The sequence below is a fragment of the Peromyscus leucopus genome, chromosome 4 (assembly GCF_004664715.2).
Source record: "Peromyscus leucopus breed LL Stock chromosome 4, UCI_PerLeu_2.1, whole genome shotgun sequence".
Lineage (NCBI taxonomy): Eukaryota > Metazoa > Chordata > Mammalia > Rodentia > Cricetidae > Peromyscus > Peromyscus leucopus.
This window is the reverse complement of record NC_051066.1, coordinates 15,778,156-15,804,494: the sequence shown is the minus strand read 5'-3', so window position 1 is coordinate 15,804,494 and position 26,339 is coordinate 15,778,156. Positions and strand designations below refer to the sequence as shown.

Sequence of the window (26,339 nt, the reverse complement as noted above, 5' to 3'; positions counted from 1 at the left end):
GAGAGAAGAAAGCAGACCCATAGGAGGTTTAGAGCAGACTACATATTCTTTGCCTTCAACAGAACTCTGTTTCCCACAGACTGCTAGATGTAAGTATTTGAAGGAGTTCCACATTTCACAGCCTGGGGAAAGCGGGGTTTTCAACGCTTCTGGAGAACCCAGGGAATGACTGCAGTGGCCTTTCTACTGGCTGACATCGAGCCTCTGATGCCTACTTCGGTGAGGAGCCAGATTTACGGGTGAATGTGGCTGCAGGTTCTGAAGGAGCTCAGGAGAAATAAGTGCTATTGTTACAGCTTTGCACCAATGTGGAAGCTGTCCCCAGTGTGGGTCTTAAAACTCCTCCTTAAGAAGCCTTTTATTTTTAACTCTGGTTGCAAAGGTTCCGTGGAGAATGATGGGGGACTACACAGTTCTGGCCTTGTGAGGCTCACGGTTCTGTTGGGAGAAGACCCACGCGTCACAGCTCAAGCCAAGGAGACAGTAGATTAGTAGCAGAAATTACCTTTCTGTGAACTCAGATACCTGCTATGGAGAAAGTTTTGACTCGTGACTGTGTGGGAAGTGCTACATTGTGTCTGTGCTGTCCTTCAGTCAGTATAAAAGAAAAGAAACATTCCTGCTTCACATTGCCTACGAGTTAAACACTACCTTCAAGGACAATGACAAGGACAATCCAATCCCAGAACCTGCTTTCCTCCCATTTCTTCTGGTAGCATCATTCAGAGTGTGGTCAGAAGACAGAAACCTGTTCCTAGGAATTTCAGCAGAAGGGTTTTAACAAAATTCCCTGGGTGTCCAGGGATATAAAAGCACAAAGGAAGAAATGAAGTATCTCTGAGACCCAGGTTGATCATCCCTAATCCAAATTCCCTAAATACGAAATGTTTTCAAAAATCATAAACTTCTTTAGTATCAACAAGCTAAATGTTCCTGACCTGACTTCTCTGAAGGGTGTGAGTGAAAATACAGGTGCATGGAAATCTCGCACAAAATGGCCTTTGGGTTATAGGCCTAAGGAATACATGAAGGAATGCCATGATGACATAGAGACTCGGGTCTCATCCTCAAGACTGTGTGAGTGCGTGCGTGTGTGCGTGCGTGTGTGCGTGCGTGCGTGCGTGCGCAAATATTACCAAATCTAGAAAGGTCTGAAATTTGAAACACTTCCGGTCCAAATGTCTTGAGTAACAGATGCACAATCATAGGAAGCAGCCACTGTCCCTGGGCTGGAGGAAGCAAAGGAAAACGCTGATCTAGGTGCTTGAAGGACGTTCCGGAGATCTGAGGCTTGGAGTGGCAATGTGATTGACGCTTTTGCTTAGATGTTGCTGGAGACCTGTGAGATTGGCTCTAGGAAAACTGGAATCTAGATCAACTACTGCTGCCAACAACCTCTTGGAACAAGAAGGAAGTCCTCCAGTCCTCTGCTAGCTACCAGTTGGCCCATTTAGTCACCCATCATAGACACACCAACTGAGGAGCAGCTTCCCAGCATGTGTTGTGGCAATGATTCCTGGATGGGGTTCATACATTCATTGATTTTCACTCTCTGAAGCTGTGTAGGACAGAGACCAGAAAACCTGTACTTCACCTCTAAGTTATAACTTGGGCATGAACTTCATTTCCTTCTGCTTAGGTGTGTTGTTTGGACCTGGACTCAGCAAACCATCCATAAAGGTTTGCCATTCCTGTGTCTGTTTTGCTATCCATGTTTTTGGGGGTATGGTTTCATGGATGGTTCTTTCTCTAATGGTTTCAATTTACTTTTTCACATCTCAGCAAGTAGCAAATTCCCCGGCCACAGTTGCCCCTCTTGCCTGGGTTGTTTCTGTTCTCATCTTTTCAGAATCCTTTGTGATGAGAAAAGCTTGGTTCTGGATGCCTTGGGGGTCAAGAATGATGCCACCGCTCCTTTTCCTCCCGAAGTGCATGACTAGGTGGTTACTCATTGACTCCTGGGCATTCTTGTGGATGCCTTCCTCTGATCTGCCCCGCTCTGCCCCCCCACAAGCTTTGAGGCAGTTGGGAGAAGCAACAGCGACCCTGGGTCTCTTATGTCTGAAGCTCAGCCAAATGAAAGATTATCTCCCAGCAGGATTCCCCTAGAAGATGGGAAAGATACCCTTGCTTGGACCAGCCCAAAGGGTGGGGTCGCTGCGAAGGCTTAGTACTATTATTTTATCTCCAGTACTCTGGTATGGAGAGGGGGTTGTATGGGTGCAGAAGGAGGGACACAAAGGGTGGGTAAAGAGCTTTCCTTTGGATTAGGCTATCGTTGAAAAAGAACCAAACTTGACTTGTATTTTACCAATATCACCCCTCAAAAAGGAAAGAAGAGAAGGAAGAAGGGGGGCGGGTTGTGTTCTGTATTCAACCCCTTTCCTGGGTTAGTTAATGCCTAGGAGTAACGGCTGCAGGCAGCATTGAGAAACACACTCCTTCCTGAGCCAAGCAGAACAGTGTAAGCGCATCTTTCCATTGAATTCGCACAATAGCCCTTGAGGTAGAAAGCACATTGTCTCCAGTTTACGTATGGCAGGGTAAGCAGCAAAGATGGTACATAATTTGCCCAAGTCTGCACATTGCTACAGGGCCAGCGCTGCCCCTCCAGCTGGAGGCTTCCCATGTGATGCCTAAGCAAATACTCTGCACTTCACGGCTTCAGCTACCCTTGGCAGCACGGTGGTCCCTAAGAGTGAACAGGCCTCCAACACCACCTACCAAGTGTGTGTGCTTTCCAACCCCACTTTAAAGTTCTTTCCAGGTTTTCATACATCAGAGTTTTGGTGTTCACATCGTCACTATTTGATTTTTCCCAGTGAGAGAAAAAAAAAAATCCAGCTCTTTGCCGTTCCCTACTCTTCCACATTGGATTATTTTCCTCTGCTCTGTTTCCACCTCTTCTCTTCTGCCTTTCCAGCCTTCCCCCTGTCCTCAGTCTCTTTCAGTCTCCTTACTTCATTTGTGCCCGGTGTTAACCGCCCCTCTACCTATTGTCACCAGCCCCTTCCTGTCAGAGACAGCAGGCCACTCCTACACCGCCTTCCCTGGGCTCCTTCACCTCGGTCTCCCCTCTCTCCCTCCCCTGACTCCTTCGGCCACCCCCTTTCCATGCATAATCTCCACTGCCTGCTTGACTGCCCAGGTTCCTTATCCCATCTTCCCCTCAAAGGCATTCACAGTCTGCTGTTATTCTTGTATTAGCATTGAACCCATTAAAGCTAATTTGTTTGCCCTAATCTCCATTTATTTTTCCCTAGTTGATATTAGATTTCCCTTTCTATTGCTCCAGCATGATTTTCTCTTTGTCTTCCTAATGGTCTGCTACCCCCCTCTTCCTCCATTAATCTGGTTGGCTTCGCTGTGGTTTCAAGGCCTTTTTCTCTCTGCCTCCCTTAGCCCTTAGATTAACCCTGTCACCTCCCTCCCCAAAAGGGCCCCCAGTGTTTGTATTCTCAAGGATGAAGCTGCTGTAAATGCCAATAAGCCCCTAAGCTTCCTGGGGAAAGTACTGCTGATGTTGAGATCGGGTCTTTTCCTAAGGACAATATGTGGTTTCCAGAGGACAGGGGCCAGTGCTGGGTCATGGTCATGTTGAGCCTGAAAGCTGCCACGCTCTAGTTTTTCCTGGGTAGGATGAATTTTGGGGCTCTCCCGAAGATTTCTGAAGGCTGCTTCCAGCGTGCTCATGTCCTATATATTTAATTAGTAGACTAAGCCTTAGATGTGCATCTTTGTCCCTATGGCTGAACTTTGGTAGTTTCTTGAACAACAGGCACAGTACTTCACCTTCCTAAAGACATGAAGGCCCTTGACTGTGACTCTGGGTGTGGCTGATCTATACCCTGCCCTCTGGCTTCCATATACCCAAGGAGAGAGGCCTACCAGGAGCAGGGGTCACTAACACTCTGTCCTTGTTGGCCTTGCCTGCAAATCTCACTCTTCAGGCTTTGTGTCTGGATCCTGAGAGCCTCAGGGGCAGCTGCAGCACCTCCTCTGATTGTATAGGCTCCTTTCTGGGGAGCAGAGTCCTCCTTCCCCCACTTACTACTCACTAGCCTCCCCTGGGAAGCCAGGTACTTTCCACCTTGTACAATTCAAAGAGAAGATTTTGGCATTCTGTCCCTGATCCTGGGTCTTTCAAAAGATCTTCTGGTGATTGCTCAGAGTTCATATCCACTCTTTAGAATATAAAACATGAACCAAAATGATTAATTAGTTGATTAAACATGAACTTGCAACCAGGAGCCTCCCAGAGTCCTGGAAGGTGTGCTAGAGGTCTTTCTTCTGGCTCCTCCCCCAGAGCTTCCTGAGGCCTGTGGATTCCTGGTACCAAAGGCCTGGGCAGTGCTAGACATCTCTGAGCTACACAAGAGGAGCCAGAGCTCTGCAATTCAGAGCTGAGTATACACTGTGAGTTCCAGCTTCCCCCCAGGTCACCCCAGACTCCCCCTGGGTTCAGAGACTAGTGGCTATGTTGTTGTTGTTGCCGTTTTAAGAAAGTGGGTGATATTAAAACAATTTTCAATTAGATTTTAATTCAATGAGTGTTCACTCTCTGATAGTATTCTGAGAGACCTGTAACATATGTTGAAATGGCTTCTGAATAGATGGTGGGCTTGCCCTTGGGAAACATACACATTAATAACCTTTACTATGTTACCAAACCTTGAGGCTTTTTGACCCATTAACTATGGACCACATGTATTATCACCTTCCTCCCACCAAGCAGTCCTGCAGAATACCCACAGGTGATGTGTGTACACTAGAGAGGAGGTCAGTGTGTGTATCTATGTCTGGGGCTATTCAAGCTATGTTATCATGGACTGCTAGGACACGAGGTTCTGTAGTTCTGCTACAAGGTTATATACTTGAGTTTAATGAACATGTTTAAAAATCACTTTGAGATGGGTAAGGAAGAAAATAGAGAGGTGGCTAAAAGAACCCCTAGTGGGGACAGAAAAAAAATACATGAGAATGGAGAGAAAGATGAAGCAGGATGTCAGGGGCAGTAGAGAAGGAGAGGGAGGACAAGAAAGAAACACAGCTGTAGTTAGAGTAACTACGGTGACTAAGAGGCCAGATAAATGAGGAGTCTTAAATACAATGCCATCAGAAAGGAGAAAAAGATATACTTTCCCCTTGTGAACCAAGCCTTCTCTCGTTTTCTCTCCAGCTCTGGGTTTCTTTGCCTTTGAGATCTTAACTAAGATGTGATTGACAAGCTTAGAGAGGAGGAAAGAGTAGGCTTTGGCTAGAATTAGAATCAGACACAATTAGAAAGACTATGTATATGTGGGGAGGGGTGGGGTGGAGAGGGGCGAGAGAGGAAGAAAGATTGGAGTTGGATCCCTCAAGGCAGGACAGTAGGAGGCCTGGCCCCCCTGAGTTACACAGGGGGGAACACACGAAGACCTGTCTTCCTGAGCACAACACACCAAGCAAAGTCTTCAACAAAATCCCCATCTGTGGTTTCCATAACTGTCTTAGTTAGGGTTTCTGTTGCTGTGAAGAGACACCAGGAAGTGACAGCAACTCTTATAAATGAAAACATTTAACTGAGGTGGCAGCTTACAGTGTCAGAAGTTCAGTCCATTATCATCATGGAGGGGAGCATGGCAGTGTGCAGGCAGAGGTGGTGCTGGGGCTGAGAGTGCTGTATCTTGACACAGAGACAACAGGAAGTTGGCTGACAGTCACACTGAGGGAAGCTCGAGCAAAAGAGACCTCAAAGCCCACCAACACAGAGATACACTTCCTTCAATAAGGCCACACCTCCTAGTAGTGCCACTCCCTTTGGGGGCCATTTTTCTTTCAAACCACCGCAATAACTATGACAGCCACTAACCCAGAACCTGGCACCATAGCAAAGGAATTGTTTGCTCTAAGGCTACATACACACAGAGTGTCGGGAATAAAAAAGTGTGGAGTTGCCTGCAGGACTTGTGGCCACATGAATCTGAGCCTAGATTTCTGCAGAGCATATGGTCCCAGAGGCCTAATACTCCAGGGCTGTCCTTGGGTTCAGGGGCTAAGGCCAGAAGTCTCCCAAGAGGAAGAAAGTGATAAGGTTGAGCCCCCTAGATAGCACACCAGCAGGGTGGCCCTGAGGCTGATGTAATAAGATGAGAACAGTTCACAGAGAATCACAAGGGCTCCTATGAACCTCTGTGATGATGGAGCAGGCTGCTGTGACCAACAGTCTGAGAAAGGCGGCATGTACCCATGCATATGCAGGCTACTCTGAGAGTGTGCCTGACAGACAACAAAGAAGAGATGACCTGATGTCCAGACTTACTTCCTTGCAGAGCCAGGACAGAATTTGCTTTCTGACTTGTTCGTTTTCTCTCCACAGAGGCCCTTTTGGGATGTTGGTGCTGTCGTAGTAGAAGAAGAGACGGCATAGATTGGGTTGAGTGTATTCTGAACCAAGGAGTACCCGAAAAGATTGTGTGTTCTCTCATCAGCTTGTATGCTTGTCATTTTTATCTTTTTAAGTTTAAATCCATACTTGAGGCTCTCATATGGGGTTCTGTGCTAGGCAAAAGGGGTGAAGTCCCCTCCACTATAGAGCAACAGAAAAGATTTCGGATGACAAGTGTTGACATCCCCTACTCCATCATCCCCTACTCTGTCAGTCTCAAACCTGGATTTCTGCACTTGGTGTCACGAGAACTCAAATTAGCCGCAGGTAAAGTCAAGGTTAGGGAAAGGGTACTGAGCAAGACCCTGATAACTAGTACTTATATGAGTATGAGCTGAACTGTGTCCTACTCATTAAATTCATATGTTGAGGTCCTAACCCTCAATGTTTCAGAATGTAAATTGATGTGGAAGCAGAATCTTTGCAGATAATGGGGTTAAAATGAGGCCATTAGGACAGGCACTAATCTGTTATGATCATGCCATAGACAATAGTATAAATTAGGACACAGGAATAGGCAGATGGGGGGGGGCATGTGAAAGCTGAAGTTATGCTGCCATGAGCCAAGGGACACGAGACTGTCAGCACACTGGCAGCTAGAAAGTAAGAAGGAAGTCATTTTGGTGACATCCTGACTTGAAGCTTCTAGCTTCCAGAATTGTGCGATGAGAAATTTATGATGTTTATGCCACCTTGCTTGTGTATTTTGTCACCACAGCCCTAACAAACCAATACATAAACTAGTAGGCTTTTGTTTTGTTTTGTTTTCATTTTTGTTTTGTCTGTGTATGTGTAGATGTATATGCGTCTTGCTATGTGACCCAGACTGGCCTTGAACTCTCAATCCTCTTATTTCAGCATCCTGAGTGCTGGGATTATAGATGTGTTTTGCCTAAATGTATGTCTGTGCATCTTGTGGTGTGCCTGGTGACTATAGAGGCCAGAAGAGGGTGTCATATCCCTTGGAACTGGGTTGTGAGCCACCATGCAAGTGCTGGGAATTGAACCTGTGTCCTCTGGGAGCTAGTTCTCTTCACTGCTGAGTCATCTGTCCAGCCTCCTCAATGGGATTTTAGCTCTGAAATGAACACAGCAGATGTGAAGGCCCCTGTGAGATACCTGTCTGAGGCACTTGGCTGTCATCTAGTGTCCCTCTAAAGGGTCCTCTAGTACAAGTTCAAGCAAAACTCTGGGGAAGACCCCTTTAAACATCACACCCACACCTCCTAGCATCACTGTCTCCCTCCCAAGCCACCACTCTGGTCTTTTTTATTCTTGATCCTTCAAGCTTGTGGTGGGATTTTTTTTCCCTCACTGAAGAGCATCAGTGAATTGGCACAGCCAAGTCCCAACATACATCTCTTCCCTTGCTCTGTTTTAGACAAGGTCTGCTAAGGTACATGTAGAAGATGCCAAACTTCCAGAGTAGCCTCACATTGTACCAGCTATTATATAAGCAACCCATCCTGAAACACTAACCCACTCCCCTGAGACAAGCATGGAAGTGTACCCATGAGCTAAACACTGTTCTTAGGGAACATGCTTCATCTCCAAGGGTCCCAATGCCATTACACTTGGAATTGTATTAGTTACTTTTTCATTTCTGAAAAAAAAAAAAAAAAAAAAAAAAAAAAAACCAAGAAGGGTTTATTTTTGGCTCACAGTTAGAAGATACAGTCCATCATGGTGGAGACGGCAGGAATATGAGGTGTCTGGACATACTGAGTCCACAGTCAGAAAACTTGAGCTCAACTTGCTTTCTTCTTTTGTTTGGTCCTGAACCCCAGCCTAGGGGATGGTGCCAACCACAGTTAAGGTGGCTCTGCCTTCTTCAGTTAAATCTTTCTGGAAATACCCACATAGTCTCAGAAGTGTAGTTTTCATGGTGATTCTAAAGTCAGTTGAGTTCACAATGAAAACGAACCATTACAGAGCCTAAGTCTCTAACACACGAATCTTTGTGGTCAAACCAACATGCACACGGTGATCCATTGAAATAATCCCTGTTAGTGTGAAGAATATAGCTGGGTGTGTGTGTGTGTGGGAGGGGGTAGAAGAAAAGAGGTTGAGAAAAGGGAGGAAGGAAAAAAGAGGGAAAGAATGGGAGAAGAGAAAAGAAAAAAATGAGGAGGAGGGGTGAGAGGAGGGAAGGGGGAGGAGGAAGAGGAGGCAGCTTCTTTGAACTGGCAAATTCTTGCTAAGCACTTGACTACACATCTACATGCCAGGCATTGACTGTCGTTTGAGTCTAGCCTACAAGAATCTAGAAATCCTCTATCCTCACAGGAGTGCTTGACTTTAATCTAACCAGCCACCCGCCAAGCAGCCTCTGTCCACCAGGCAGGCCCTTGGGGTAGAACTGACAAGGTCTGCCCATGTTTGCAACTTCTAGTGGTCTTTGTAGTCCAGCCTGGCTACCTTGCATTTGACCTCACCGGGGCTGGAGAGGTGTGCCAGTGATGCAGCTCCATCCTTGGTACCTGCAGCAGGTTCTCGGGGGTAGGGGGGGTGGGGGGGGGCGGGGGGCTGCATTTCTTATTTCCTCAGTCTCCTGCTTGTCATTTATTATAAAGAAATTGAAAAGTAATTACACCATGTCACATGGAGAGAATCAGGTGTGCTTCATGTTGGAAAACCTTCAGTTAGTAAAACAATAAAACATGTTATTGAAGAATTAAGTGGAAGTTACCCACACAGACATTCACAGGGTCCTCACTCCACATAGGATTCTGTACAACATGCTGGGCAACTGAAAGGTTTGAAAAGGTTTTTACTTTCATCTAGTCCAGAGACAGGACACCACAATCGAAAAGCTAAAGAATGTTTGCGGGTAACGGGAGCTGAGTGCTGGAGAGGGAACAGGGCTGATGGTGTGGGAAGTCACACAGGACAGTCACTAAAGTTTGAGGCTATCTGAGAGTTTTATTGAGAGGGGGGATCTTGACCAAAGTGTTGTCAAAGTTGTGGGTAGAGGGAGGATGACCAGGGGCTGGCACTGAAAGGGGCAAAGGTGCAGAAGTGAGAATGTACGTGTGTGTGTGCGTGTGCGTGTGCGTGTGCGTGTGCGTGCGCGTGCGCGTGCGCGTGCGCGTGTGCGTGTGTGTGTGTGTGTGTGTGTGTGTTGAAAACAATGATGAGTTTGCTGAGACGTGGGTTTCCATAGAGAAATACTGGGAAATAAGGTGGGCAAGGAGGCGGGGAATCATCTCAAATCCTGTACTAGCAGTTGACCAAAAGAAACCTGTTAATAATTGGATTAAAAGGAAGTACAGCAAGGATCCAGGATAATTTTGGAAAATCACCAGGCTAAGGTTTTCTGGAACGGCGCCAGGAGAGGAGAGAAATCAAAACATTTTGATAATGTGAATAATCTAGCTATCAAAACGTACTGCCACAGCTGTTCCCTTAATAAAAACATCACAAAGTCTAACAGACTCTGGCAAGAGAGAGAAAAAAAAGTCCACGAGAAGTGCCAAACACAGAAATGTGAAGTCAGCCAGGCAAGGATGGAAGTTTTATGAACAGGCGGGTCAAATGCTCTGTAAGCAGACTTTCTAAAGGCAGAATAGAATGAATATCCCGGCCTGGCTTTGTCAAGTCCTCCAGGGCTGCTCTGCACCCCATCCATTGTTAGCTCCTTCAGAAGGACACACATCCTAGAATTCCCCACCTCTGCCTGGGCTACCTTGTGCAACTTCATCTCTGGCCCTCCCTCGGCTACACCCACAAGTCACAGTTCAGCCTGCCTCCTTCTCCCTCTTGCTCAGCATTTTGTGTCTGTGGGGACTGAGGCTCTTCCTGCCTCTTTGGCTGTGGATGAAAGTCCACTTTGCTTTCTGTCTCTGGAATGTCAGCGTGATGGCAGAGGTATCCAGGCTTGAGAAGGCTGCCTGTGGCAGCCCTCAGACTCTCGGTCCTCGGGGCTTCATCTTCAAGGACCAAGAGGCTGGATTCTGGAAAGGATGAGTCCTGCTGCCATTGCTGCTGTCCCCTTTGGTCACTTTGTCCTGGCCCAGCAAGAGCCACTTTGTCCTTGCCTACTACACTGAAGGATTTGGTAGGGATTTACTTATTTAACTGAATGGTTTAATGCTAATCCTGCTTAAAATAATTTAGAATTAAAACCTGGGGCTTGAGGGGCCTGGGAATATATAATCAGGTAAGAGCACACGGAGAAGGTTTGGGCAATGGAATCAAATACCAATGGGCCATGCTGATGGGTTTGCAGAGTGTGCTCTTGGGCAGCCGAGGGAATAAGGCAGAGTCAGAGAGCGAAGAGGTATGTAGATGCTTCCTGAGACACAGGGTGGAGACTGAGCACCTACCAGGCAGAGAAATGGACCTGTAAGAGGCTCCCATGGGAGAATGGAGGGCTGGGACTAGGAGCCTTCCCAGAGAGTGGACCAAGATATGTGTGCACTCCAGAGGGAGACAAGAGAAATCACAGTGTCTATGGGTTTCTAGGACAGACTCTTTGAAGATGACAAGACCTTCAGAGGAAATTTCAAGGAGAAGCATGTGGCCTCAGGTGTTGTGACAATTAGTTTCAGTTGTCAACTTGACACAATCTAAAATCACCCAGGAAGAAAGAGTCCACAAGGGATTGTCTAGGTTAGTTTGGCCTGTGGATTTGTCTTTGTGAAAGGGTTCAGGTGTCTTGATTACATTAATTGAGGTGAGAGCACCCACCCAACATGATTGGCACCATTCCCTGAATTCTAGATTGTATGAGTGGAGACTGTAGGCTGAATGTGCAGGTGTGCATTAATTCATTGCTCTTTGCTCCGGACTGTGGGCATAGCATAACTGACAGCTTCAGGGACCTGCTGCCTTAATTTCTCTGCAATGGAATTCTGAGCCAAACAAACCCCTTCTCCTTTAAGTTGCTTTTGCCAGGATATTTTATCACAGCAACAGGAAACGAAAGTAGGTGTTTACCAGGGGAGCTGAGAGAATGAGACCAAGGCAGCTTGCACAGATGTAACAGGTGAGTGGGCGCATGCCTGGGAAGCTGAGTAATGGGAGGCCCCGCTCCAGTAGCCACCTTACTCTACTTCAAAGCACCTGGGTTCCTTAAGTGACCAACATGTGTGAACTATTATCATGTACCTAGAAAGAAAGGGCATTGTTAGGAAAAACCAGAGCGATTCCCAAAGATACTCTCTGATGGAGAGCATCTCCATCTCATTGTTTCTCATTATTTCATATGATCTCATTATTTCATGTAACTGGAGAGGCATAATCTCTGTGTGGACATCAGACAAGTTCCCCTTCATACCAATGCCAGCTGTTCTGACATGGATTAAGTCAGGGCTGTCAGATTGTTCTACAACAAACACTTTGAAGCAGCGAGCTTGACAGCAATGCTGAATCAGATCCTGGATCCTGGGTCCCAACAAACAGGCATAGAAGCTCACAAGCAGAAAAACTTACACACCTTCAACTCGAAAGTATTCTGTCTACAAATGCACTGTTCCCCGCTAGCACTTCAGGCTCTGTTGTATGGATGCCACAAGAAAACGCTGTTTGAGAATTGCAGACTTATGAAAGTGATAACTATTTGCTCTCTGAGTAAACCATCTTGCTTGCAGTAATCATAAACACTGCTCTGTGGGTGTTTTCAACCATCTTGGCCTCATACGTTCCTGAGACTTGCTAACTTTCCCGTTCCCTTTCGAGTTTTCTCCAATAACCACCTGTGTAAGCTTGGTTAGCTGTTCAGGAGGCTCGGGACAAATGCCAAAGGGCCCCAAGAGGAAGAGCTGCTCCAGAACTCCAAACCAGAGCGGCATGTTAGAGACGATGGTCTCTTCTGAGCAGGGGAGCCTGCTGGACAACATGCACTCAATGCTCCATCCTCAGGGTACAAAAATACTGGATTAGCAAAGAATAAGTCCTTCAGTGATTGCCACTAGTGACCATCGAGGTCAGGGAAGATCCACCAAGAATTCCAGAGAGCTAATGATGTTAGAGGTGACTACCAGCAAGTGATCACTGTTGCTGAGCCCCAGCTGACAAAAATAACGCTGAACCCGAGAGTGTCTACTGAACCTCCATGACCACCCATGTTCTTTAACTTGGTAAGGAACTGCGGTCAGGGAATTAGGACATGTCCAGATAAACCATATTCCTCTATTCGTATCTGAAACCATAAGCTACAAACCCAAGGTGGTATGGGCCATTTCTCCATGCATAAATGAACCCACAGTATGGAGCAGAGTCCCTGGATAGCTTGGATTCTGCTTTCCCACTCCATCTATTATCATCTCCTTGCAAATGTGGGTTCAACCAAGACATATCAGTCACACCTGTAATTTCATAGCTGAGTCTCTAGGGGTCTCTGAGAACAGAGGGACTTCTCTTTCCCATTTATCAGCTGCAGTCCTAGGGCAGTTTCTAAACATTGTCAAGTCTTATTCCCAGTGTGTCTATGTGTGTAAGAAGGTAGTAGTGCAGGTCTGTATGTAAACTTACATCTGCCAGCATATGTGGTATGTACATGAGTGTGTGTAACCAAGAAGGAGGACTAAACTGAAAATGGTCAGGTGTCCAGACTATAACATTTAAGTAGCCACCCACTCATTCTCAGAACTGGCCATGCCCTTGTATGAGCCCACAAGAAAGTGGCTCGTGTGCCTTTATACCTCTCTCTAGTTCCAAGTCTGGTCGCATGTGTGTGTCCATGTATTAGGTGTATCAGGTGTGTGTGTGTGTGTGTGTGTGTGTGTGTGTGTGTGTGTGTGTGTGTGTGTGTTAATATGTGGGCATCTAAGTGTCTGTGTGTCTCCGCAGCTCTCACTGGACTTCAGCCTGTGAGGGAGGCCCTTTCTTCCCATTTTCTAAATCCTGCTCACACAGAACAGGCCACAGACAATATATTCTCTCATCTTAAAGCCTCTAACCCACCCTCACCACACTTTAGTGTGTGCCACAAGGTCCCTTGAGAGAGCTCTGGTTTGTGAGAAGAGGCTCGAGATCTGCCACAAGGACTGTAGGACCCGAGCCCAGGTGTGCAAACCCTCAGTCTTCTGTTACGAAAGTGTGATGACAGAGCCTCGTCTGTGACTCCCCTTGACCTTAACTCTTCCGGGGCTAGCTGGGCTATTTAGTATGATTAAATCCTATGCAGTTCTCGTCATGTGTGTGTGAGGGGCCTGACAGACCCTCAGATAGCTCAAGCCTGAAATGTAGGAGTCACAAAGATAAACACCCCATAAACAAAGCAGACTACAAACAGCCATAAAAACACAGCAGCAGAATTTCGTGGGGGGACTGGGGAAGAAGAAGGAATCAGAAAGCTTTATAAGAGGGGGTGGGTCTGCTGAAGAGAATTCAGATATGGGCAGCAAAGTGGGTCACAATTGATTGACAAAGTGCCCCTGAGCTCACACAGTATAAGCAGTTGGGAAGAGCTTCAAAGCTGGGTATGCGTGACCCTAAAGACCAACCTCTTAATCATACCCTTTTATCCTTTACCAAAGGGAAACCTAGCTTCTCTGGGCTCAAGATGGGTGACGTCTGTGTGGGGCAGATTGACGAACACAGAAAAAAATAGTCTGCAAACAGTTAGAGGTGTGCAGATGTCAGCAATGGGTGGCAACAGATGCCTGTCAGAAGGTGAAGGCACCCGCAATTGCCACCTCCATTTTGAGGCTTCTCAAGAACAGAGTCGGTGTTCAAATGAAAGAACCATTGTGTCTACACTGCATGAGGCATAGAACAACTTCTAGAGGGATGGGATCAAAGAGCAGCTTGGGCAGGAGCAGGATGTGCTGCGGAGCCTCAGGTATTCCCAGGCAAAGGACCCCTTCCAGCTGGTAGAGCCTAGCATTTTAGCTCTGCAGAAGTGGGCCTCTGTCCATGATGCTGGCACCTATAATTCTGTCTCATTTTGAGATGCCCAGCCATATGGAGATGAAGCTCCAGCGTAGACTTCCCTGGAGCTTGCTGTTCCTACCCAGGCTTCCAGGCTACCTTTTTGGAGCAGAGCGTTTCATGGACCCACCAGACCAGAGGAGGTTTATCTGTCAACAGTGATGACGAGGTTGCTCTCTGGTGGCTGTTCAAGATAAATGGCCCGAGCCTCCTGGTGCTCCCGACTGCCCTGTTTGTCAGCGTTTGTCCTTGTCCTGCCCCTGAGTTGTTTAGTCTGATTATTTCCCCATCCTGGTTCTACGGGTCTGTTCCCTTTAAAGGGATTCACAAGATCCATTTCCCGGCCCTGAGTAGGGGCCTCTCGTGTCTTCATGATGAAAGTTCAGCTATTCACCTTCTGTGTCCTGGCCACAAATGCCACCATCGCTGGCATGGTGCCCTGAACATGGCAGGTGGCACTCCGTGTAGGCTAGTTAAGCTGAGATAAACTGCTGTCTCCCAGATTCCAACTGCTTCCTAGGTTGACTCGAGTGCTGTTTCTTGCCCACGTCGCTCCTCCTCATTTCCACCCCAGAGTCAGAATCAGATGCCCATAAGAAAATGGGTCTGTGAGTGTGGGTCGGTCCACCCCACAATGGCCACTCCCTTTCTGAGGCTCCTCAAGAACAGAGTCAGTGTTCAAACGAGAGAGCAAAGCCAAGCTGAAGTCAGCAGCTAGCGCTCAGTACCCAAGACTTAAATGTCAACCAGGGTTGGCCATCAGGCTCCAACTGGATTATTATTATGCAAAGCAGCAAAATAGAAGACAGAGGTGGATAGAGAAGGAGGTGGGGAGAAAAGGGAAGAAATCGGGAAATGGGTGGTTTTTAATTTCTAAAAACTAAGTGATATGGGTCTGTATTAAAAACAAGTTTCTAAGGCAAACGTTGGCATGTCCTGTCTTAGCTGCGTACACAACATAATCACTAAGACACAGGGGCTCCCAGGAAGATTCCATTAAGACCCTAGCACAGTGGTTTTCAACCTTCCGAATGCTGCAACCCTTTAATACATCCCTCAAGTTGTGGTGACCCCCAGCCATTCAATTATTTTTGTTGTTACTTCATAACTGTAATTTTGCTACTGTTACGAATCATAATGTATATATTTTTGGAGATAGAGGTTTGCCAAAGGGGTCATAACTCATAGGCTGAGAACCACTGCCCTAGAATGTTCTGGATTCCAACCTAAAGTCCACAGGCAGTTCATTCTATTAAAAGCTTAATGCTCCTGGTACTAAGCTTTCTTGCAAAATGAAGCAAGAAGTGCTTTTCTAGCTAGGATAGTGTGACAGCTGACAGTGACCTCAGGGATCTCAGTCAACGCTTCCCAAGTATCCCTTTATTTTATCTCAACATTCCTATAGGATGGGCCTACTGGTTTGTCTATGTGGAATACGAAACGGTCTCTCCTAAATCTATACAAGAACAAAGTTTCAGTCCTAGGTTCAAGTTCTCCATTTGAAGTCTTGAAAGACCTCCTAAAACAATGTGTTGTTTGGAAATATGTCCTGGACACTCAATGCCCTGGTGGCCATGACATGGAACAATTATTTATTTATTTATTTATTTATTTATTTATTTATTTATTTATTTATTTAGAGTGCTTGCCTGGCACACAGGAACCCTAGGGTTTGATCCCCACCACCTTATAATCCAGTCATGGTAGCTCATGGGGCATTCAGAAGGTGGGGAGAGAGACCTCAGAAATTCATGCTATCCTCTGATACCCAAACTACTTAAGTGTCTTTTTATTTTTTATTTATTTCTATTTTTAATTATCTTATTTTATTTCTGGATTTTTGAGATAGGATTTCTCTGTGTAGCCCTGGCTGTCCTGGAACTGACCCAATAGACCAGGCTGGCCTCGAACTCACAGAGATCCACCTGCCTCTGTCTCCTGAGTGCTGGGATTAAAGGTGTGTGCCACCACCACCTAGCTCTTAAAGTCTCCTTTTTTAAAAAGTGAAAAAAAATGAAAGAAAGAAAAAAAAAGAAAGAAATCTTAAGTAGCCACTATGTGCCATGGTGAGGATATTAATTTCTTTTGAATATATAAATCAATATATTTATATTGATATATTGACTATGTATTATATATACTCATTTGGACATTAGTTTTATATATACCCTAGAAGCCCTGAAACATCCCCCAATTTCATACAGATAAAGTAATCAAGCCCCAAAAGACAACAGACTTGCTTCAGGTCACACAGAAAGAAACCGAGGAGGCCCCAGGTCAAGAACAAAGCCTCCAGGGCTTAGCCCTCTCCTGCTGCCTGCAGGACGGGGTCTTCCATGGGGGAGGCTGGAACAGGACCCTGGCTTCACAGTTGTTTTGGAAGTCCCTCAGCCTCTTGACACCTCACAGCCTCTGAACTTATCCCAGGGATAATAGTTCCGCTGTCTCCCTCAGATATTGGAAACACCAGAGAATAAAAATTACAACACAAACAGAGGGTTGGGTGTGTGCAAACACACCGTTCACGGGATGACAGCGGATTAAGTTGTTTCCCCCTTAGATGCGTCATTCAGCCAGACCAGTCTGCTGCCCTGTTCTGACAGTGACAATATGTCCCAGCAGACTAATTAGAACTAACTGCCAGGTCACTCCAAGGCCACTTGGGAAAACAAGTGAAAAAGACAAAATCAACGGCCCCAGTGGCTGAAGACAGAAAGAGGGAGAGAGAGACAGAGACGGAGAGAAACAGAGACAGGGAGGGAGAGAGGGAGGGAGGGAAGAAAAAGATAAAGGAGAGGGGGAGAGGGAGAAAGGGAGAGGGGGAGAGAGAGAGAAGGGGTAGGAGCTAAAGATGGGGGAAATATGCCCTTTCTTTCAGTTTCTCTGCTTAAATCAAATCATCACAAAAATTGTAACCAGCTCAGCAGCTAAACGAAGAGGTTAAAACAAACCCCATTTTGAGCTAATGTTATAAAGGAACTCTGTAGAGGCTCTGATGCCCTGAGTGAGAGACCCCAGGAAGCAGCAGAGGAAACAAAATTCAACTTGGAGAAAGTGCCCCACACGAAACACCCCAGCTACATGGCCAGGAGATTAGATGCCCAGTACTGGCCCTTGGCAAAGTAGGAAGGGCCTCCTGGAGACACCAAAACTGTTTCTATCACAGATACTCACTCACCACTCCTGAAGCAAATCCAGGTACTCAGAGTAAACGTGATTGTGAGCTGCTGCGGGAGGAAATGAAGTTTCCTATGGGCTTTCAACTGTCTTAGGTGCCCAATGATGGCGTGTCTTCGGGTACAGACAGAGATGTGGTGATAGTTTTGGAGGAATGTGTTTTTAAAAGGCCCCTCCCTTTGCTTCGGCTAATGGCTGACCCCTCAACAATGTTCAAGAAGTTCAGAGAGAACGGAAACACTTCCCTCCCTTCACAGATGGAAAGACAGAACCACGCTGCAGACAAACCCATTTTAGTTAATTGCTAGAGACTGGGGGACCTGGCCGAGGAAAATAAGCTGACAGACTGAGGACTCTAGCCATCCCTGCTGGGACAGGCTCTGCAGCCTCCTTACCTAGTGTCCTCAGTTTCTATCAAGTTTCCAAGTGTGGGCTGCCCATCTACTGCTACCAAGTTTTGATGAGCTGGCTTCTGGGTGGAAAGGGAATGGACTGAGAGCTTCCTCTCTGTCCATGAGAAATACCCATGGCCATACCTGTCAGGCAAAGTCACGGGAATTAAACGAGATGATGGATGTGCTGCTCTCAGCACAGTGCCACACCTGTAACAGTCCTTGGAGATGAAAATCTCAGCTTCCTGGCACTGAGCTCCAGGCTAAGTTTGGCTCTTGGGGAGGGATCTCCTTCTTTGGTCATAAAAGCAGCCTTGCTTGACCAGGAGGGGCTGCACAGTTGGCTGTGCAGAGCCTAGGCATGCTTGCCATCTCACACGGCATTCGGGACCATGGAGTGGGCTCCTTGGGAATGAGTGTAGACAAGGGGCCCAAGAGTTCTTGAGGGACATCTGAACTTCCCTACCCTTATCCTTGGACAAAGATGCTGACTTCTACCCAGACCCCTTTCCTAGGGAAAGATCTTCAGTTGAGGCAAAGCTCGCACTCAGTGGCAGGAATGAAGAGTTTACCCAAAAATTTTACCATGAAGACTTTTTTCTGCGCCCTACAAAATAAATATTTGATCATCAGGCCCTTACAAGGCCAAGGGAGTGGACTGGAGGGGAGTCTGGAAATCCTAGTAGGCCTGCTAAGCCTGACTCTGAACCTGAGAAAATAATCACCTCTCTCCACAGATGTGCTTTAAAGCATTAAATCTGTTAATGCAGATAAAAAAGGTTGAAGCCTCTTCCCACCTGTTTGGCTTCAGATACTCCATTCCAGGTTTACTCTGGTGTGCTGGGGGAACTGGGGTTGGCTAGCTTTCAGGGTCCAGAGCCCCCTGATGGTTATTCTTTGTACTTTTTACCTCAAAGAGACTCATTTAACTGACATTGACTTAGAAACAGTCTTTGAACATGTTTCATATGCCTTGACTCCCTTCTCCCAAGGAACCTGGGCTAAGCAAGGCATTGCTATCTGAATCCAGAAAGAAACACGCATGATGTGAGGTATGCTCTCTTAGGATGCATTTTGAACCCTGAAGTTTCACCTCAGAAGGAAGTGGGAGCTCAGGAGGGGAAGTGCCTCAGCTAATACCAACTTACCCAACTCAGGTAAAATAATCCACAGTCTTGAATGGGAATTCATTCCGTGCTCCCTCCTTTTAAATATCTCTCTCTCTCTCTCTCTCTCTCTCTCTCTCTCTCTCTCTCTCTCTCTCTCTCTCTCTCTCTCTCTCTCACACACACACACACACACACACACACACACACACACACACACACATGTTTCTTTTATCTTTTGGCTCTCATTCTCAGACTCTCAGACTCTCAGAACTCAAAGCTCCGAAGCTCAGCTGAGAACTCTGGCCCTCCTAGCATTGGTAGAGTGGCTTTAAAATGCTCGGAACTGAAGGAAGACAGACCAACTGTGGCGAGAGAAAGTAAACACATCCATGCACCAGTCAACTCTGGCAAGGGCCTTGCTGACATTACAAACTATAGTTCCTGCCTGGGCTGGAGAGGATGCTCTAGCAGTCTGGGTAAGGACTGAAACCACAAAGCAACCTTCTCTGCCTTGGCTAGCTGTTCCCCAGAGGAGGCAGCTCACTTTTTTTCCTTTTTCTTTCTTTCTTTCTTTCTTTCTTTCTTTTTTTTTAAGCTGGTTCAGATGTTCCTAAGCAAAGCAGCCAACTACATCAGTGTGTGTCTTCTTGTTTTCATGTTTAGAAATGTATCAATAAAATAGGGAGGGCAGCTTCATTCTTTCTGCTCTGGCAGGTTCCCCTTCCTGCAAACTCTCTATGTGCAGGTGAAACTTGTCAGTGAATGAACAGGAATTTTTCACACACACAAAAAGAGAGAACTCAATAAGGACATAACTCGATATGAACATTTGAGCAACCTTTCCTGCTGGGAATCTATAATTTCTACACACACACACACACACACACACACACACACACACACACACACATTGTTTTTATGAAAGCCAATTAATAAATGCTAATTCATTCAGGCATATCTCCACTAAATTACTGTTTCATTTAATTGCAGGGGAATTTTCCATTACTAAACTCTCCCTTGCTGATTTTTTTTGCATTATTTATATATTTTTCCAGTTTCACTAATAGTGAGGTTGGTATGTGATATTATCTGCTGTTTGTACGTCTTAAATTTCATTTTCATTTGAAATGTTTCCTCATTCTTGCAGCTCCACATAATCTTGGAGAAACAGAATTAAAAGCAGACAAGATTTTATTTTTTCACATAAATGATTGAAAAAGACACTGGCTGAAATTAACCTGATGCGAGCGTATTTTACATGATTATATTCCTCTCTTCCTGAGTTGCACAATTCCTGAGTGTGTGTGCTTGGAGGAGGAGACAGGGAGGGAGAAAGAAAGAAAAAGAGAGAGGGGGGAGAGAGAGAGCTGGGTTAATTCAGGAATATCTTCTTAAGTCATTAAGTCACACATCTGCCTATGAGAAGCGTGCATATGCAAACAGAGACAAGGCTTTCAGAAAAAATAAAAACAACACCCAAATCTTTGTGTATGTTCCTAGAACACAATGTGTATTCTTTTTTGGTTCCTCTTCATAAATTTTCAAATCAAAACTTTCAAAGCTAGATGCCTAATGTCTTAACCAGTTGGCTGCCCAAGAGTTTGCCTCCTTTTAATCATAGAAAAGAGGGAGCTTGGGGTGATGTTTAGGGATGGCTCAGGAACCGTGGAAGAGAGTATATGTTCAAAAGAGTGAGTTCTGAAATTAGGATTTCAATTTTTTTTTTTTTAAATTAAAAATCCTAGTCACCTGCACTGGGCCACCTTCTTCCCAAAGTAAACGGGGTACTTTTGTCACTTCCTGCTGTCTCCTTCCCTCCCTCTCCCCATCCCCGTCTGTCCACTTTCTTTTCTTTTTCCTTATTCTTTCCTGTCTTTTTCTCTGTTGCAGTACAATGTGCTGGAGGTCAATGATTAAACTGTTTACTCCGAGGTTTAGGTATGAGACCGAGTGTCACCCACCATAAGTAAAGTTTCACCTTTACACCCAGCTCCATCAATAATTACAGAGAGCAAGGATGCTGTTAGTAAATCATACTCACACTTAGCTCTTAACAAAAACTGACTTTATCTGTTCCGAGAATTCCAAGTTTCATTGATTTTACTTAAAAAAAAAAAAAAAAAAGGCTACAAAGCAGAGGGAACCTGATCCAAAATGAAGTAGGTGCAAAAAGGGCTAATAAATGTATCCATGGAAAATGCCAAAAAGGGCTCATAAGTGTATCCATGGAAAATGCGCCCGTAATAGTTGCACTCATTGAAATTGGAGATATGAGGCTCTCATGAAATGTTCTGATTTGTTATATTAATATATGACAGAGGATCTCCTTTGAACCAAAATGATTCTTAATAATTAAAATTCCATGGTATCTATTTTTATTTTGTTTCCTTCATGTTCTTTGTCCTTTTCAGGAGAAAAAAAAAGGCAAAGTCCTTTTGGGTGTAGATTGATAAAATTAATTAACTTTCCTTTTACTCCAAAAAGGTCTCAAATAAATGCTTCCAATAGACATCAAAAAAGTGTCAATTAGAAATAATTACTTCTTATCAATCAGTGGGGCAATTAAAGTGACAATGCTTGAAAAGATACTTATCTTAAAACTAATTCACAAGGCAACTAAATTATCTCCTAATTAACTTGCAGAGGGTGGGAAGCTGGACCATCCTGAAACAAAGATGAATTGAGGAACCCCAATACCTCTTTATATTCCTGGACACCGGTTCACCTCTCAAGAAAACCTTTTTTTTCCTTTTCTCCCCCCCCCCCGCCCCCACCCTCCCAAGCCAAGCAAGAAACCTGGAAAGAGGCAGATCCTTTCCGGTTGAGTTTTTTCCACCTCTTTCCCAGGAGGCACCGGCTTTAGGTGTTTAAAGGCAGCTTTGACACGATCTCTCCCTTGTTCTCATCCGCCGCTAGAATGACGTTTTCAGGACGGATGGAGGGGATAGTTTCTCCACAAGTATTTTAACTATGACTTTTAATGACAATCTACTTGCTTTTCACGAAACTCCCTTCTTCACGGAAACAGTATTTATTTACATTTTAATATTTAAGTGGCGCCGATCATTTTTCACGCTTCTTTCAAAATATTTTTTTAAGCTTCTGCTTTTAGAGAATTTTGTCCCCGGTGCAACAAAAAATCTTGCGGATTTACAGAACGTTCAGCCCAACGCTGACCTACAGATGTCAAAATAATTCACTCGCAGCACAAACTATCCTTGAGACTAAAGCTGTAAAGATGTTAAGACCTTTCTGCAAGACTAGATTAGCCCAGGATGAGTGGAGGGTGAAGGGTGAGCCGCCTCAGCCTGAGCGCCAGAGTGAAGGAAACTTTTGCTGGGCACTAGGATGGCTGGACCAGGGGAGCCTGGCCTGGCCTGGCTCTGGCAAAAAACCCTAGAGGTCTCTTGTGCTCTGGAGTCTGCTCCACAGAAAACTTATACTCGCAGACTCCGCAGCCGCAGGCAGAAATTGAGGTGCCAGCAGATTTGTGGACCAGCCGCTAAACCTGAAGAATGGGCTTATCAAAAAAAAAAAAAAAAAAAAAAAAAAAAAAAAAAAAAAAAAAAAACAAAAAAAACAGAAGGGTCAGCTACGAATTCTTCTCTAAATAAGGAGCACGACGTCAAATACATGATCAGGGGAAAAAAAAAGCATCTCTGGCTCAGCTTTGCCTACACAGGGATCAGGAGAGAAACGCGGGACAGATTTGAGCTATTGGGGTTCCTTTAGGCCATTTTAATCTTTTCTAAAAATCGTGCTATATGAATGGAGAAAGTATCTCTTCCTCTCCTTCGCGGTTTTATTTCTTCCTTTGTTCGGAGGAGGGAAAAAAAGAGGCTCCTTTGGCTTTCTCGGACAGAAAACTACCTGGTGGGGAGGGAGACAGATGGGGAGACAATCACACCCAAGGGCGATCTGCATCTGAGCTGCTGGGGAAGTGCCTATCTTTCAGCAACTGGGGCAGTCGTTAGTTGAGAATAAAAAGGTAAATCGTGCCTTTTGTCTTTGCTTCTTTTATTTCATTTTTTTCTAAGGAATGGTTTTAGAACGAAAACAAGCCAATCCGGAAAAATTCTGACACCCTTATTTCTTAAGCAGTGTTTGAGAAGAGTTTCGTTCATCCTCGGGAATTCGAGGTCTGAGAATGCCCACTCTTGTCACCACCAGAAAGGTCAGGAGGAGGTTGAAGCAGAGTGAATCCCAAACGCCAAAAGCCTAGCCAGGGAGGTTAGCAGGAGCCAGACCAAGACCCTGCTGGGCCTGGAAAACCACCCAGCTCCCGGGGCAGAGGCAATGCCCAGTACGCTAGTTTGGCTAAAGATTAGGGGGCTAAAATCTTGCTCTGGCCTTAGATAGTGGCACAGGGGCGCGCTGGGTCTTCAGGAGCAGCCAGATCAGGGGTGCCAGGCAGCTTCGGCGCCAGGGTAGTGCGGGGGAAGTCTCCACGCCGCTGCAGTCCCTGAAGCTGCCCTAAGTCGCCAAGACAGCTAAGATAGCTAGGGTCCCACTTTGGGAGCGGGGAAACGGGGTGGGGAGTGAGCATCCCTCTGTCTCCTCCACTGCTTTACAGCCAAAGCGTTTAGGAAACCTTTCCGCGCCCTGGGCGTTTGGTGGTGTCCCTTCCAGTGCGGTCCGGGCCCTCCCAGCCGAGACTGCGCCGCACAGTCCGACCCTGGTAGCTAAATAAAGATCTCAGCCGCGCGGAGCGCGGGATCCGACCCTCCTTATTATAACAAATGTCCCGTTTGCTGAGCGCGACTTCATATTCGCGGAGAATTCATCTGAAATATTGATTTCCTCTCACTTGGCCGACCCAAATCGATCGCGATGAGCCCTGGCCCCATAAATCGCTTTCCTCGCGCCGGACCTGGCTCCATCCATCACCGCGGGCCGAGTCGCGCCTCCGCCAGCTGTCCGCACTGGCCGTGCGACTGGGTGGCGGGCGGCCACCACGCTAGCCAGCCTGGACCCTAGGGGTCCTTCCCCGAGCACACCCTGGCCCGGGCCGGGAGCGGGCCGACCAGGGACAGCTGCAGGGAGCTTGGGAGGTTTTGAAGGCCCTGGGCTGGGGCGCAGGTGGGGAGGAAAATTGGGATCTTTTGGCGGCTGGCGTAGTCTGCGCCAGTGGAAGCCCTGAGCGTGGGTCTCTGCCTGGCTCAAGCCAGGTAGGAAGGCATCCAGAAGCACCATAGTACGCCACCGTTCCCAGACCCCCAGTCCCCAGACTCTTTTTTCCGTGGGACGAGACACGCATACATAGGTGGCGCGGGGCGGGGGGGGGGGGGGCGGCGCGCTCAGGGCGCCCTAGGAGAGTCTCGGGAAGAACTGCTTACACCCAGAGACCAAAGATTAGGGGTCGCGGCAAGTCTAGAATCTGTTTGGCCTAAGGCCTGAGAGTGTACAGGATGTCCACCCTGTCCATTGGCTGTGCAAGATGGTTGGAGGGGTGCAAAGGACAACCCTTATGACCCCACAGATAACCCCTCACTGCTTCCCGTGGTTCTCAGAAACCAAGGCCGGGGAAGGACAGCTTGGGCAGACCCAAGAACTGGAGAGCAGAAAGGCAGTCCCCAGTGGAGAGCCAGGCCCGAGGCGCCCCCAGTTGCGTCCCCACACAGGTGGGCTCCGCCAGCCTGGAGCGTGAGCTCTCTCGCCCTACCCGCCCAAGCGCACACACCGACGCACGGCGGCGCGAGGGCTGGGGGTCCTGCCCCTCCGCGGTCCTTACCGGATCTGATTGAGTTGTGAGGCATCGCCGGGGAGTCGCTCGCAGCCTGCTGAACACTCGCGGCTTTCTTACGCAGGTCCTGGCGGCGCCAGCTGCCACGCTGCTACCCTGCATAAACCCAGGGCAAAGGGCATGAGACTGGAGGCCCCAGCCCCACATCCCCTCCCCAACCCAGGTCTTTTGATTCCTATTGAGTGCCAAGAGTAGGAGATTTTTTTTGAGTAAAGAGAGGTCAACCTCAGCCTGGCCTAGCGAATGTGCTTTTGGGAGGATCCATGGTTAGGAAGCCCCAAACTCCAGCCAGGTACCCTGTCCCTCCATTTCCCCTGCCTCTTCCCACTTAACTTGAGAGGGGAAAAGCTGCTAGACTTCTTGGGACCCTCTCCTTTCCCACAGGCCAGCTGTTTCCCAATCAGCTCCCTTCTAGCCCGTAGGCAACATACCTGGCCGGCTGGCCTCAGGCCCTCTCTGCCTGGGTCTGCCCCTGAGGGTGCCCAGGGCCCAGGCGTCTCTTCTTCCTTCTGAAGTTTGCTCCCATCCACCTGGCATCGCCAACCAGTTTTATCCCGCCGAGGCCCTGGGAGATGTGTCTGGCGAGGCTCTCAGGCCTCCGATTGGCTGGCTGGGTGCAGGGGGGTGAGGGAAGGGGAGGATTTTGCAAGGGGGACATGGCTGAGTGGACTCAGGAGTTAGAAACATTCGCTGGAGCTTCTGTTTCCAGCGGAGGGAAGAGAGGGCGGCTGAGTCCTAACCCAGCAAGCCAGGAAATACTGGGGGAGTGGAAGATGAAAGGCCCAGGGCCCGAGGATGTGGTTCTTTGGAAACTCTTGGGGTCACTGACCACCAGAGTGAGCTCAAGGTCGCTCTGTGACACCCAGGAACCCTCCTCTGCCCCTGTTCCTGGGGAAGGGACCTTTCCCTTTCTGGGTGAGAACTTCCCTATGAGGGCATGGGTCTTTCAGGAGAAGCCCACTCATGCAAGATGGCCTTACTTGCTGATGTGACTCTCTCTAGAGCAGATGCCTGATCAACATCAAGCCACTTTCTTTGGACCACAGAGATTTGTCCACTACTAGGTTAAGGGAAATGGTTACTACTGAGGCCATAGGCACTCTTCTCTCTTCTCCTACATGCACAGCCATCAGCTCTCTGTTTCATTCTTTGGAATTAGGAACTTGGGAGAGGCGTTTAAAGGAAGCTGTCAGAGCCTAGATTTCACCTTATCCTGTGCCTCTGAGAAGGGGAGGGTTGAGCTGACCCATGGCAATGATACAGGAGCCAATGGCTTCTGTGATGTAGAAGGTATTCTTTGGGAAGGTATAAGGGGCCCTAAGTGGTGGCAGTGGCTTCATGGTTATTCTCTTTGACACTGAATCGCTGTTCAAGGGGACATTGTGAGCACGTGGGAGCACATGTTCTGGAGAGCCCACAGGACAGTGAGTCATGCCCCTCCTCTACCCACCAGCAATCTCAGACTAGATCTCTGGATTTAGAATTACAGCTGAGAGGACAGGCCCGTGGGGCAGGAGGGACTGTTCTGCCTTGAGGGGTAGAATAAAGTGCTGGACTGGGGAGGGAGCCAGGACAGGGGGAGTGGACTCTGGGATGTTCAGGGAAATGTATGCATG

At 47.1% G+C, this 26,339-nt stretch overlaps 1 protein-coding gene across 4 annotated transcripts in view; it reads right to left on the bottom strand.

The window, feature by feature from the left end:
- Positions 1-25,272, bottom strand: part of Pax8 (paired box 8) — a 59,111-nt gene extending 33,839 nt beyond the window's left edge. For 3 of the 4 annotated variants that reach the window (XM_037204721.1, XM_037204722.1, XM_037204723.1), the window contains exons 1-2: positions 25,155-25,259; positions 24,712-24,819 (exon numbers count right to left, since the gene is read on the bottom strand). In XM_037204721.1, coding sequence (XP_037060616.1) covers positions 24,712-24,736 — 25 coding nt within the window. In that variant the 5' untranslated portion in view covers positions 24,737-24,819; positions 25,155-25,259. Of the gene's footprint in view, positions 1-24,711; positions 24,820-25,154 lie in introns of all 4 variants that reach the window. The other variant, XM_028868681.2, reaches the window with a different exon arrangement.
- Positions 25,273-26,339: the final 1,067 nt, after the last annotated feature.